This window comes from Scyliorhinus torazame, chromosome 7, assembly GCF_047496885.1.
Source record: "Scyliorhinus torazame isolate Kashiwa2021f chromosome 7, sScyTor2.1, whole genome shotgun sequence".
Classification (NCBI taxonomy): Eukaryota; Metazoa; Chordata; class Chondrichthyes; order Carcharhiniformes; family Scyliorhinidae; genus Scyliorhinus; species Scyliorhinus torazame.
The window spans coordinates 80988166-81002506 of NC_092713.1; the positions used below are offsets into that span (position 1 = coordinate 80988166).

General features: G+C 45.4%; 1 protein-coding gene across 20 annotated transcripts in view; it reads right to left on the reverse strand.

Moving 5' to 3' along the window:
• Nucleotides 1-14341, reverse strand: part of nfia (nuclear factor I/A) — a 1116080-nt gene that overhangs the window by 83040 nt on the left and 1018699 nt on the right. For all 20 annotated transcript variants that reach the window (XM_072510961.1, XM_072510968.1, XM_072510960.1 and 17 more), the window contains one exon: nucleotides 4175-4362. In XM_072510961.1, coding sequence (XP_072367062.1) covers nucleotides 4175-4362 — 188 coding nt within the window. The remainder of the gene's footprint in view (nucleotides 1-4174; nucleotides 4363-14341) is intronic.

The window sequence follows — 14341 nt, forward strand, 5'->3', positions numbered from 1 at the left end:
AAGTTCCAATAGTACATATGTGCTGAATGTTATGCCTTCCAAACTAACACCAGTGTCTGTGTCCCTCTATTTCTTTTGTGCTTCTCTCCACCTCATCGCTTCCCAAATCATATCATAAGGTTACCATCAATTTTGTGCACTTTCATTTTTTGGTAATAAACTCTTGTACAGAATGTTATCAAAGGCTTTGGGATGGCCAGATGTGACCTCCTCAAAAATTCAACAGGTCAGTCTAGCTAGTCAAATAGCCTAACTCTCTGATCAGTTGATACTTGTCTCAGTGTTGAGTCACACTGCCTGTGAAGATCGATTCCAGCAACCTCCTTACAATTAATGTTAAAGTGTCTGTCGTCTGGTGCCTCTATCCCTCCCTTTAATGCATGTGACATGTGCAATTTTCTAATCCAACGCCACAATTCCGGAACCTAGACAGCTTTGGGAAATTATGACTCACGTATGTGAAATTTCCACACCTATTTATTTTAATTCCCTTCAATGGAAACCAATAGTTCCTGGGAATTTCTCGATTCAATGTCCCATTATTTTCTGCATTACAATTCCTTTTCTTTACCATTTGAACTAATTATGCATTCAAATCTCTGGATCACAGAATTCCATGCAAAATGTTCCACCTGTAAGAGATAGTTTTGATTTAAAACCTTACGTGACAGAGCAGGAGGTTCAATTTTTAAATTATGGATTGACTCTGCATGTATTCCCCAACTTTGATATCAGGTTACTCTCCTCCTGTCTATAATCGATTTCGAGGTGATTTCTAAGTAAATTTGAATCCATTAGCATTTTCAATACAATAAATACACCAGGTAAAATTTCATGCACAAGAGACCGCTCATATACCCCAAACTGCAAACTGACTGCCTTTTGATATCTCTGGCCCAGTGCGTAATATAGAACGCTGTTGCTGAAATCAACATTGGCATGTCCTGAAACTTGAGGATTGATGCAAATACGTATAGATCTGTATGTAAGACCTAATGTAAGGCATGCTTTACTCTCTCCTCCTTATATCTGAGAGAATTTTGCTGCACCCTCCCATCACTTAGATTGTTTACCAAAATCCACCCCCATCCCTCCCCACTGAGTGAGTTTTCCATCTTCTGCAATTGCCCTCACAACTGAAAGCTTGCTATCATTCCTTTTGACACTGCTTGGTCTGAGAACTGTATTTGGCCTTGACTCCAGGCATACAATGGGTGGGATTCTCCAGTCCCCCAGCAGCCTGTTTCTCGGTGGCGCACCGGATCTCTCTTCCCGCTGCTTGTCAATGGGATTTCCCATTGAAACCACCCCACAGCACCAGGAAACCCACTGGCGGGGGTGCACTGCCTGCAGGAAAAGAGAATTCCAGCGGCCAGAGAATTCCCGCCAATATCACAGTAGATCAAGTAACAGATAACTAACAGGTACTTTGGCCTCCTTGTTCCCTCCCACACCGGGAAAGTTATTGGCCTCTATTCTAAACCCATTATGATTCCCACTGCAATTCCCTCCCCCTCCTACCCACCCCAACTGCCCACCACAAAAATAAATAAATAAATTTTATTAGCAAATCTATTAATGCTATGCAGCAATTATAATAATATGCAATAAGTCATGGAATAGTTGCATTTCCTGTTCCAACACACCAGCTGGCTGCGAACCCCCCTCCCCCTCCCCATTACACCCACCTTACCAAATCTCCCCTGGTTGTAGTTCCCCTCAGGGGCTACCCCTACCTCATATCATTTCCTCTTTTGAAATAGTACCTCATGACTGAATTTCACATCTAAAGCTACTTGCTCCACTGACTGGCTGTCCAATTCTTTAATCACTGCGGCACAACTGATTTCATCCCATTAGCACAGTACTTTACACTACTGTTGTCGTCTGCAAGAGTTCAAAAAGTGTCTGAATTTTCCAGATTAAGTAATGCTGAGCAAATAAGTGATGGGCACGATTTAACAGAAAAGTTTCTAAGTGTCATTTCATAAAATCCCTTCAGTGCAGGGGGCCACTCGGCCCATCAAATCCACACCGACCCTTCGAAAGACCACCCTAACTAGGCCCGTTCCCCCACCCCATTCCTGCAACCCCACCCTAAGGGGCAATTTAGCATGGCCAAACCACCTAACCTGCACACCTTTGAACTGTGGGAAGAAACCGGATGAAATCCACGCAGCCACGGAGAGAATGGGCAAACTCCACACAGTCACTCAAGGTCGGAATCAAACTCAGGTCCCTGGTGCTGTGAGGCAGCAGTGCTAACCACTGTGCCACCGGGTTTGGCTGGGAGTTTCTCCCCAGCTCTGTTGGTGGGTTTCCCAGTGCTATCTAACCACACTTCACTTCTTTGGGCTCTGGGGAGTATCTCTCCAGCAAACCCACACTTTTTTCATCACAGGGGAGCTGAACATGTTGGCTGGATCGGCTCCTCAGAGATCAGGCCACCATATTGAAAGGATGTCCCGATCTCTAAATGAGCTTGTGGGCCCTCCACACCCCCCACACCCCCAAGAGAGGATACCCACTATGAGTTCGCTGAGGCCCTCCCTTTTCAGGCCTCCCCACGCCTCCTTTCGGACCCCCCCTTTGTGGCCCCGCCCCAAACCTTCCAGAGGGCCCCTTCATACCCACTCTTCACCCTCTCCAACATTCTGGAGGCCCCTTCATACCCAGCCCTTCACCCTCTCTAACCTTCCCCGGAGGCCCCTTCATACATGCCCTTCACTCCCTCTCCCACCGCCCCCCCCCCTTACCTTCATGCCCTCCTCATCCTTCTTTTCATGGGCATGGCCTCTCACAGGCCCTGACCCTTGGCAGTGTCACACTGGCACCTGGCTGGGGTCTCCTTGGGGAGGCCGATGGATGCCGAGAGCTGGTTAGGTCTGCCGTCAGTACTATTAAGTGGGTTCTTATACCCACTTAACCATGCGAGACTGGATCCCTCCCATTGTGGGTGCGACCCAGATTGCGATGTCTCGCAAGATCTGGTTCGATCTTAGGAGGCATTGTGGCCGTCGGAGATCCGGGGGAAGGCCTCTCCCAACATTTACTGCATCCTGCCCCAATTCCGGCAGGACGCGGCCGGTAGATTGCATCCGATATCTTTCTGTCCGCATAAAATTTTGCTTAATTTCACCGTCTGTTCATCTGATATATTAGCTGGCTGTAGAGTACTGGCCTCGATAAAATTATTCACTTGATATGAGAAAGAAAATGCACGAACCACTTCTGGCTTTCTTGATAGATGGACAGAAGTGTGCTTAAAAAGTAACTGACAAGCAGAATGCTTTTGTGGAAAGCCAAGTGCCCAGGTGTGTTCTAGGAAATTGGAAGTGCTTCACCCCTCTGTGACACATATAACATTTTGGAGTTTTGGAAATGCACAACAGTAATGCTCAGCGACATGCTAGCCCTGCAGCTGGCTGTTTTAGCTTCTGTGATTAAACACGTGCAATCACGTCCAGGTTTGTGAGAAGGATCCCTAGTCTCAAAAAATGAAGTTCTTGTTCTCAGTAATATTGCTACGAGGATGCACCTGTCTCGGGGGAGGGGGTGGGGAGAAATGAGGAGTTAGTTCCTATCTCCTACTCCATGCTTCCTAGTACACAGCTATGCAGCAGCAATGCGGGAAGGCTGCGTATTTAGTCACAGGAGGCGGTGCACCTGCCAAAACCTTCAGTGAGAAACAGTGGAAAAAGTACAGCATTTTCATAGTCCTAACTAAAATACTCCTTAGCACAAAATCTATTTCTAGATTTATTTACATATTAATGGAACACTCATTCGATGACTGAAATACTAGTTAGGAATTTTAGAAGCTACTAGACAATTGGCAACCCCTGTTTTTGTGTAAAGATCTTTACTGACACAAGGCGAATTTGCCATGTTTTTATGTCTTGCAATTATTGGACATTTTCACAGACACACAATTTAAAAACAGATTAAAGTCCAGGCTTTTAAAAAGCCTAAAACTTGAAACTAAGAGGTACACTTATATTTTTGACGTTTCATTGTTTATACTATTTAGTGATTAGAAATTTGCAACCTCATCAACCAAGATTAAACATATTTACAAGCGTCTAATGATATCTTGAGATGCAAAGTGCCGTGAAGCTAGAAAGTTACATCTATGTATCCGTCTATCTACATAAAAGATAAAAAGTGGCCTTACATTTAGGAACCCCACCTGTCCTGACTGCTGGCTGGTGTCAGGGCAGACCAGTTGAACAAACTCCTTCAGGGTTTCCTGACTAGGATGTGGATGATAGCGGATGGCCGTGTGCGAAAAGTAAGGACCTGGCTGCTGAATGATGGGAGACGTTGGGAAATGTAGAGTTGAGGCAGTTGCATGGGGACTCGCTGTAAGAAAAGAGAAAAGATACCGTAAACTAGGTTTCAAAATCGGTTCCTAATGTTAGTTAGTGATAGAGTATTGCTATTAGGCTACTTGCAGCATGGTTAATGACTACCTCAATCACAAAATCTGTAACTGGTGTACGAGAAATTATTACATTGTCTTCTACTTTACTCTGCAATAATAGAATAAAATGGAGAAACATTTTGTTCCCTTCCAGAATTTTCCATTGAGGGCTGTAGCTTCTGAAAATATACAGATGTTAATTCATAATATATAGCACATTTAAATCTAGATTACAGTTGTCAACATTGTTTAATAACTTCAATTTTGCATAGGCAGTGTGTAGGAACATAAGATACTTTGTTCAAAAGACAAAATTTCATTTTGAAAATAAAATAATTTTTTAGCTTTTTGAAATAATTCCGTACGCATTTGGCCATGTAAGATCAGTTATCTCTTGGGGCGAGATTCTCTGGCCTCCACGCAGCGTATTTCTTGGCGGCGGAAGGCTGCCGGCCAACCTTCTGGTCCCACTGCTGTCAATGGGATTTCCTATTGAATCCACCCCACGCCGCCAGGAAGCCCATAGGTGCGCCGTCGGCCCAGGGCCGGAAGATCCTGCCAGCATGAACAGCTGGAAGATCTTACCCTTAGTCTTAATGTTGGACCGGTGAAGGTGAAAAATGCACCACAACTAAACAGTTAATTCTAATTGAGGAGCTTGGAGAATATGTAGAAGCTGTAAGTGCCACTTCAGAAGCGACATGACCTTCAATTACTGATATTGAACATCATTCCACCTGACAGATAAAAGAACTATCAATCCAATCACATCGTATTTCAATAGTGACATTTGATTGGCTAAAACATATTCGCCTTAATCAACTGGGGACAATTCAGCTCAACCACTCATATCCAGGAACTGTAGCATTATAGTGCTCCGGTCTGTAATGTGGGATACAGTGATCCTTGTGCTGCAAGCATGGTAGCAGTTTTATATGAACAATCCAGACAATTAAGAGAACCTCTTCCACATAGGAAATGGGAATTGAAATATATTTACAACTTAATTAAAGAAAACGCTAGAGTCTATTTTCTTCTGGGAATTAACATTGAGGAAAAATAGGTGGAGAGAACAAGGGAGCAAAACTAGTAAAAGGAAACATAATGGGAGAAGCAACGTAGGCCAGAGGAGCAACATCAGCATAATCTGGTCAGGATCTAAGTGCACCCTTCACCAGCACAGACACGCTCACCTCCGTATGATCTCAAATGATTGTACAGGTGGCACAGGGTGAGCAACATATCACAGAGGAGGTAAGGGAAGCACAGGGAGCTGTGGGAGCTTCTCCTCAGAGGATGGAGGACAGACATAGCCATATTTATCTAGACAGAGATGCAGAGCTTCGGTTGTCACACAAAAGCCATTTTCATTCCTAGAGCAAAATGGGAGATGAGGTGCCCAAATGTCAGAGCACGATGAGGCTGTGTGGAGTCACGAGCAACAAATTAAGGAATCCCACCATGATGTGCACTGCCATGTAAGGTGAGTCCATCCATTGAGAGAGTGGCTAGCCTCTTAGAGAGCCACATGTGGCATCACATTGAGTGGATGTATGAAAAGCACACTCACCACTTGGCAATGACACCTCCCTAGCACTGACTGATCAACAATGTATGGAGTAGATGCGAGGTGTGCTCCAGCTGGTCGTCCACTCTGATGATAAAGAGCCCCATGAAAGGACCCAGGCAGATGACAGAGGCACAGAGAACATGCAGGATCATGAAAATGACCCTAAGTTGGGGACAGCAGCCCAGGGGTGCCAATCACTGAGGTGGATCTATTAACATTAGTGACTTTCAGGAAATGGGTCAAAGAGTTGCTCAGGCCATGGCAAACATTGGCTAATGAGCATGAACGAAAAGATAACTTTGTAGGTGCTGCAGCACTTGAGGAGGAGGGGGTCAACTTGCAGAGGCACGGCAGGGGGTTATGGGCAGCTGCTGAAGCTAAGGGATGCCTGCTAAAATGGTGCTGAACCTCTCAGATTTTGATGAAACAATGATGGAGTGCAGCTACGAACACAAGTACAGGCCAGTGCTGCTGAAGCGGGCAGAGGTGTTGGATTCGGAGCTTGGAGGAAACAAAGCCGATACCCTCCACATAGGGTATATGCACAATGAATCAGCTTCCTGAATATAACTGACGTTTGCACCTGTCAAGCCAGATGGTAGGTGGGGTGTTTTCCCTGGTGAAGGATTCCCTCCATCACCACTTGTTGGCATGCCCTGCCATTAGCCGTCAAATTGACCGTGGCACTGACCTTTTCTTTCTCTGCCTCATTCCATGGCACGGCAGCTGACCTCACTAGCATCTGGCAGTCACCTGCAATCACAGCAGGCAGGAGTTGATGGATGCCCTATTTGTGACGCCAACAGATGGAGGTCACCACCAATGGAGCCATACTGGTATAAAGGGCAGTGGCATTTCTATCAGCACTGGAGTCCTGCAGGTGCCAGGGACCATCAACTGCACCTACATCGCCATCAAGTCTCTGACTGTGAAATCAGGGGCATTCATGAACAGGAAAGGATTCCATTGTCTCAACATTCAGCTGGTGCCTGACCACGAAAAGCATTTCCTCCAGGTCTGTACATGTCACAACTCCTTCTTCCTTAATTCATTAATGTCACAGCTGTTCATGCCACTGGAGAGACCATGTGGGTGAGCATTTTTTATGTGTTGGCAGAATGTGGGCATGACTGGTTAGGCCAGCATTTATTGGAAATCCCAAATTGCCCTTGGAAAGGTGGTGGTGAGCAGCCTTCTGGACCCACTGCAGTCCATATGGTATGGGTACATCCACAGTGCTGTTCGGAAGAAAGTTCCAGGATTTTGACCCAATTACACTGAGGGAGCAGTGTGAGGGACAATTATTATGCATTGAAGAGAAACTGCTGGCTATTTTACACAACCCTTTGACATAGGCACTCCAACCACTGCCATCTCGGCCAAGTGCTACCATTCAGCAGGCAATGAGACTGCTCAAGACTCAGTTCTGGTGCCTTGACTGGTCGAGGAAAGCCCTGCAGTACACTCCTTCAAGGGTGTCTTGGATGATAGTGATCTGCTGAACTCTTCACAACATGGTCCTCCAGAGAAATGCCAACCTCAGTGATGAAGAAGTGGAGGAGTGTCATTTTTCCTCAGAGGAGGAGGGTGACCCAATCTCACGCAGTGATGTGCAGAGGTCTGCTTGAGGTCATGAAAGAAGTATGTGAGGGTTGCTCTTTTTCAGGCATTTTCTCCAGAGGTCTCCTCACTTTGGAAGATTTCCAGGTCATGAATGGACCTTTCGATGGAGGAAGGTGTGAATCCACCATGTAATCATATTTTAGAGGCTCCACAAGTCCCCAAATTTCCTGGAAGACAAATCCGCAAGCCCCACGCTAACACAAAGGAATTGTGTTTCCACCTTTTCATAATTTGTCTGTCTTTAACCCAACAATAATTAGACTCACAAAAGCCTGGGTGCTATCATAATCATCTTCATTGCAACACACTGATTGAGTTTAACAGCCCAATACTATAACACGTGCCAACCAAGTGAGCCAAACTGTGAGATTATTGACTCTGACACCTTCAATCTCAGCCGCTCTTACGGGATGTGTTCGAGTCGGAGGAGGAGGCAGGTGTTTACATGTGCGGGTTAGGCTGAGATGTCAGTTGCGGTTTTCTTTGATGTTACAGTGCCAGCCTGGGCAGCACAAACAAACCCTGACATTGCTGGGGCAGCGGCTGCCATAGGGCCTTCCTCAATATTGACCTGATGCTTTCAGGTAGCTTGCTGCCATCGATGTCCTGATGCCTCCTCAAAAATAAAAGAGAGATGGGACTACATTAAAGAGCCAGCAGTCTACAACTACTTCCAATTTTGCCCCCTTGCCTTCCTCCTGCAGGGATCAAAATTCTGCTCATTTAGTCCATTTGTATCTCTACTAGCGTTGCACAGGTCAAAGAGACACAGCCGGAGTGAGACACATCCAGAGTGGGAATTTGGAACTTGGTAATTTGGTGCAGTGAGATAATTCGGTGCAGAGTGGGCGAAGATGCTTTGTCCCTACTGTTTTGTTCTCTCTCTTACTTCTGGCCTGTAACTTTTAATCAGCAGGGAGAGAACCTGAGAGCATCTGAGACCCTCAGAAGGTAAGTAAGTGATTTTTACTCATTTTTACTTTTATTACTGTTTCAAATTGTGTGTGTGTGTGTGGGGGGGGGGGGGGGGGGGGAGGGGGGGGGAGAGAAACTGAAGTGACATCACAGAAAAGCTGTGATCTGATTAGCAGGTTGGGAATCTACACTAAATTAAAAAAATTAAGCATTGGTAAACTAATTAAACATAATTACTTAATTATAATTTAGAGGGGTGTCTAAGCCAGATATCGGAGAGTACTGTATTTAGCTTTCACATTTATAGTAGAAATCTAGTGCTAGGAAACATGTAGTTAACAGTAACTATTTTAAAAAACTTTTAAATTTAATTTACTAATTAATTGACGCAATGTCAGTTAGAGGGGTGCAGTGCTCCGACTGTGAGATGTGGCAGGTCCAGGAGGCTTCCAGCGTCCCGGATGGCTCCATCTGCAGAAAGTGCACCCAATGGAGCTCCTCACAGACCGCATGGTTCGGTTGGAGCGGCAGTTGGATGCACTTAGGAGCATGCAGGTGGCGGAAAGCGTGATAGATAGCAGTTATATAAATGTGGTCACACCCAAGGTGCAGGCAGAGAAATGGGTGACCACCAGAAAGGGCAGGCAGTCAGTGCAGGAATCCCCTGTGGTTGTCCCCCTCTCAAACAGGTATACCCCTTTGGATACTGTCGGGGGGGATAGCCCATCAGGGGAAAACAGCAGCAGCCAGAGCAGTGGCACCACGGCTGGCTCTGATGTTCAGAAGGGAGGGTCAAAGCGCAGAAGAGCAATAATCATAGGGGAGTCTATAGTCAGGGGCACAGATAGGCGCTTCTGTGGACGTGAAAGAGACTCCAGGATGGTATGTTGCCTCCCTGGCGCCAGGGTCCAGGATGTCTCCGAACGGGTAGAGGGCATCCTGAAGGGGGAGGGCAAACAGGCAGAGGTCGTTGTACATATTGGTACTAACGACATTGGCAGGAAGGGGCATGAGGTCCTGGAGCAGGAGTTCAGGGAGCTAGGCAGAAAGTTAAAAGACAGGACCTCTAGGGTTGTAATCTCGGGATTACTCCCTGTGCCACGTGCCAGTGAGGCTAGAAATAGGAAGATAGAGCAGCTAAACACGTGGCTAAACAGCTGGTGTAGGAGGGATTGTTTCCATTATCTGGACCACTGGGAGCTCTTCCGGGGCAGGTGTGACCTATATAAGAAGGACGTGTTGCATCTAAACTGGAGAGGCATAAATATCCTGGCCGCGAGTCTTGCTGGTGTCACACGGGAGGGTTTAAACTAGTATGGCAGGGGGGTGGGCACGGGAGCAATGGGTCAGAAGGTGAAAGCATTGAGGGAGAACTAGGGAATAGGGCCAGTATGGCACTGAGGAAGAGCAGATAGGGTGAAGTTGCTGAACACAGAGGGTCTGGTGGCCTGAAGTGCATATGTTTTAATGCAAGAAGTATTACAGGTCAGACAGATGAACTTAGAGCTTGGATTAGTACTTGGAACTATGATGTTGTTGCCATTACAGAGACCTAGTTGAGGGAAGGGCAGGATTGGCAGCTAAATGTTCCAGGATTTAGATGTTTCAGGCGGGATAGAGGGGGATGTAAAAGGGGTGGCGGAGTTGCACTACTGGTTCGGGAGAATATCACAGCTGTACTACGGGAGGACACCTCAGAGGGCAGTGAGATTATATGGGAAGAGATCAGGAATAAGAAGGGTGCAGTCACAATGTTGGGGGTTTACTTCAGGCCTCCCAACAGCCAGCGGGAGATAGAGGAGCAGATAGGTAGACAGATTTTGGAAACGAGTAAAAACAACAGGGTTGTTGTGATGGGAGACTTCAACTTCCCCAATATTGACTGGGACTCACTTAGTGCCAGGGGCTTAGACGGGGCAGAGTTTGTAAGGAGCATCCAGGAGGGCTTCTTAAAACAATATGTAGACAGTCCAACTAGGGAAGGGGCTGTACTGGACCTGGTATTGGGGTGTGAGCCCGGCCAAGTGGTAGAAGTTTCAGTAGGGGAGCATTTCGGGAACAGTGACCACAATTCAGTAAGTTTTAAAGTGTTGGTGGACAAGGATAAGAGTGGTCCTAGGGTGAATATGCTAAATTGGGGGAAGGCTAATTATAACAATATTAGGCGGGAACTGAAGAACCTAGATTGGGGGTGGATGTTTGGGGGTGGATGTTTGAGGGTAAATCAACATCTGACATGTGGGAGGCTTTCAAGTGTCAGTTGAAAGGAATTCAGGACTGGCATGTTCCTGTGAGGAAGAAGGATAAATACGGCAATTTTCGGGAACCTTGGATAACAAGAGATATTGTAGGCCTCGTCAAAAATAAAAGGAGGCATTTTTCAGGGCTAAAAGGCTGAGAACAGACAAAGCCTGTGTGGAATATAAGTAGGAAGGAACTTAAGCAAGGAGTCAGGAGGGCTAGAAGGGGTCATGAAAAGTCATTGGCAAATAGGGTTAAGGAAAATCCCAAGGCTTTTTACACGTACATAAAAAGCAAGAGGGTAGCCAGGGAAAGGGTTGGCCCGCTGAAGGATAGGCAAGGGAATCTATGTGTGGAGCCAGAGGAAATGGGCGATGTACTAAATCAATACTTTGCATCAGTATTCACCAAAGAGAAGGAATTGGTAGATGTTGAGTCTGGAGAAGGGTGTGTAGATAGCCTGGGTCACATTGAGATACAAAAAGACGAGGTGTTAGGTGTCTTAAAAAATATTAAGGTAGATAAGTCCCCAGGGTCTGATGGGATCTACCCCAGAATACTGAAGGAGGCTGGAGAGGAAATTGCTGAGGCCTTGACAGAAATCTTTGGATCCTCACTGTCTTCAGGTGATGTCCCGGAGGACTGGAGAATAGCCAATATTGTTCCTCTGTTTAAGAAGGGTAGCAAGGATAATCCAGGGAACTACAGGCCAGTGAGCCTTACGTCAGTGGTATGGAAATTACTGGAGAGAATTCTTCGAGACAGGATCTACTCCCATTTGGAAGCAAATGGTCATATTGGTGAGAGGCAGCATGGTTTTGTGACGGGGAGGTCGTGTCTCACTAACTTGATAGAGTTTTTCGAAGAGGTCACAAAGATGATTGATGCAGGTAGGGCAGTGGGTGTTGTCTATATGGACTCCAGTAAGGCCTCTGACAAGGTCCCTCATGGTAGACTAGTACAAAAGGTGAAGTCACACGGAATTGACAAATGTTGAATTCTTTACCCGTCAGTCTGGCCTCAATAAAACTCGAGATGGATTTGTAGGCATTGTATTATTTATTTTTACCCGACTTGCAAGTCTGACTCGCTTCACAAAAACCCAGAACACAAGCAGCCTCCTGGGTCTTCAGAATCGAGTGCTATTGGAGACAAAGGAATCTCTACAAATACATTCAAATGGCATCAGGTTTCACACAAACGATTCCCATAGGTCATCCTATACCCCTCCTGACCTGGCCATACATCCCAATTGGCTCACTTCTCATTCCTTCCCCTGGCCTCTTGTTACCCAGCATCCTTTTCTCCTCCTCTACCAGACACCCCTCCCCCCTTCCTTGCCAGCCTCTCTGAAATCCTTTGTCTGTGAACTGCCTAGAATTAGACCGGCCTAACATCTACATTACTGTAACTAATATATTTAACCTAACTATTTTATATCACATTCCTCAGAATCAGGGGTGAGCTGGCAAGGTGGATACAGAACTGGCTAGGTCATAGAAGGCAGAGAGTAGCAATGGAAGGATGCTTTTCTAATTGGAGGGCTGTGACTAGTGGTGTCCCGCAGGGATCAGTGCTGGGACCTTTGCTGTTTGTAGTATATATAAATGATTTGGAGGAAAATGTAACTGGTCTGATTAGTAAGTTTGCAGACGACACAAAGGTTGGTGGAATTCCGGATAGCGATAAGGACTGTCAGAGGATACAGCAGGATTTAGATTGTTTGGAGACTTGGGCGGAGTGATGGCAGATGGAGTTTAATCCGGACAAATGTGAAGTCATGCATTTTGGAAGGTCTAATGCAGGTAGGGAATATACAGTGAATGGTAGAACCCTCAAGAGTATTGAAAGTCAGAGAGATCTAGGTGTACAGGTCCACAGGTCACTGCAAGGGGCAACACAGGTGAAGAAGGTAGTCAAGAAGGCATACGGCATGCTTGCCTTCATTGGCCGGGGCATTGAGTATAAGAATTGGCAAGTCATGTTGCAGCTGTATAGAACCTTAGTTAGGCCACACTTGGAGTATAGTGTTCAATTCTGGTCGCCACACTACCAGAAGGATGTGGAGGCTTTAGAGAGGGTGCAGAAGAGATTTACCAGAATGTTGCCTGGTATGGAGGGCATTAGTTATGAGGAGCGGTTGAATAAACTCGGTTTGTTCTCACTGGAACGATGGAGGTTGAGGGGCGACCTGATAGAGGTCTACAAAATTATGAGGGGCATAGACAGAGTGGATAGTCAGAGGCTTTTCCCCAGGGTAGAGGGGTGAATTACTAGGGGACATAGGTTTAAGGTGCGAGGGGCAAGGTTTAGAGTAGATGTACGAGGCAAGTTTTTTTTTTTTAAACAGAGGGTAGTGGGTGCCTGGAACCCGCTACCGGAGGAGGTGGTGGAAGTAGGGACGATAGTGACATTTAAGGGGCATTTGATAAATACATGAATAGGATGGGAATAGAGGGATACAGACCCAGGAAGTGTAGAAGATTGTAGTTTAGTCGGGCAGCATGGTCGGCACGGGCTTGGAGGGCCGAAGGGCCTGTTCCTGTGCTGTACTTTTCTTTGTACTTGAAGTCTTGCTACTGAGTTAAAGTGCATGAAAGGAAATCAACCAAATATTTGTGATGGGCTGTTAAACCTTTGTTAAAGGGTAATGAAAAGCAATCTTGCTAGGTATGAGATAGGAAAAGCACATATAAATGATATACAATCAATTTCTGAACTCCTGGTAAATGTAAGCTTAATGTTATAAAGTGAAGAACAGTTCGAAGTATCAGTATTTTAAAATACTTCAAATATAGCACAGACCAAAAGTATTCTGTAACCAGAATAATTGTATTAAGTTGCAGTGTATCTGTCATATTGTAAAAGCTCATTTATATTTGATAAATTAAAAAAATTGCACCAATATTTGCCACCAATGATAAAATTCAGTAATATGATTCAGCAATGGGTTGAATCTGAACAGGTAAAAACCATTATTTCTTATAAATAACGCATTTTGAATACGGCCAAATATTTTAGAAAGTTTTGCAATAAAACCTTTACAATATTAATTTACACTAAAATATTTCATGGAGTAAGCTAGACTACTAGAGTGAACTAGCAAATTAGTGATTGTGCTACAGGAACTCAGGAAGTATTCAGCAAGTTACGATCATTAGTTTTCAATCCACTTGTGAAATACACTTTTTAGCATTTTGTTTCTCATATTTCTTTTTGCCCATGCTCAAGCAGGTTGACATCCGAATCTGAGGTTGCATGATTTGTTATTCAGTATCACAAATTATATGTATATATATATATATATATATACACACAGCCAGCATAACTCCTGGGCATAGTGGAGGTGATTGTGTAATTCATCTGTTGATCGGTTTTGTTGCTCAGTTCAGTTACGCTGGTTAAAATTACTCCAGAGATTAAATGGCGTAACATTTCCAGGATAACATTTCCAGGTTAGTAAGTCCCGGTGATCTGGCCCAAGTCTCCAACACCAAAAACAATGCAAGAGATAGTGGGCGCGATTCTCCGATGCCGCGCCGGTTGGGAGAATCGGCTGGCGCGCCATT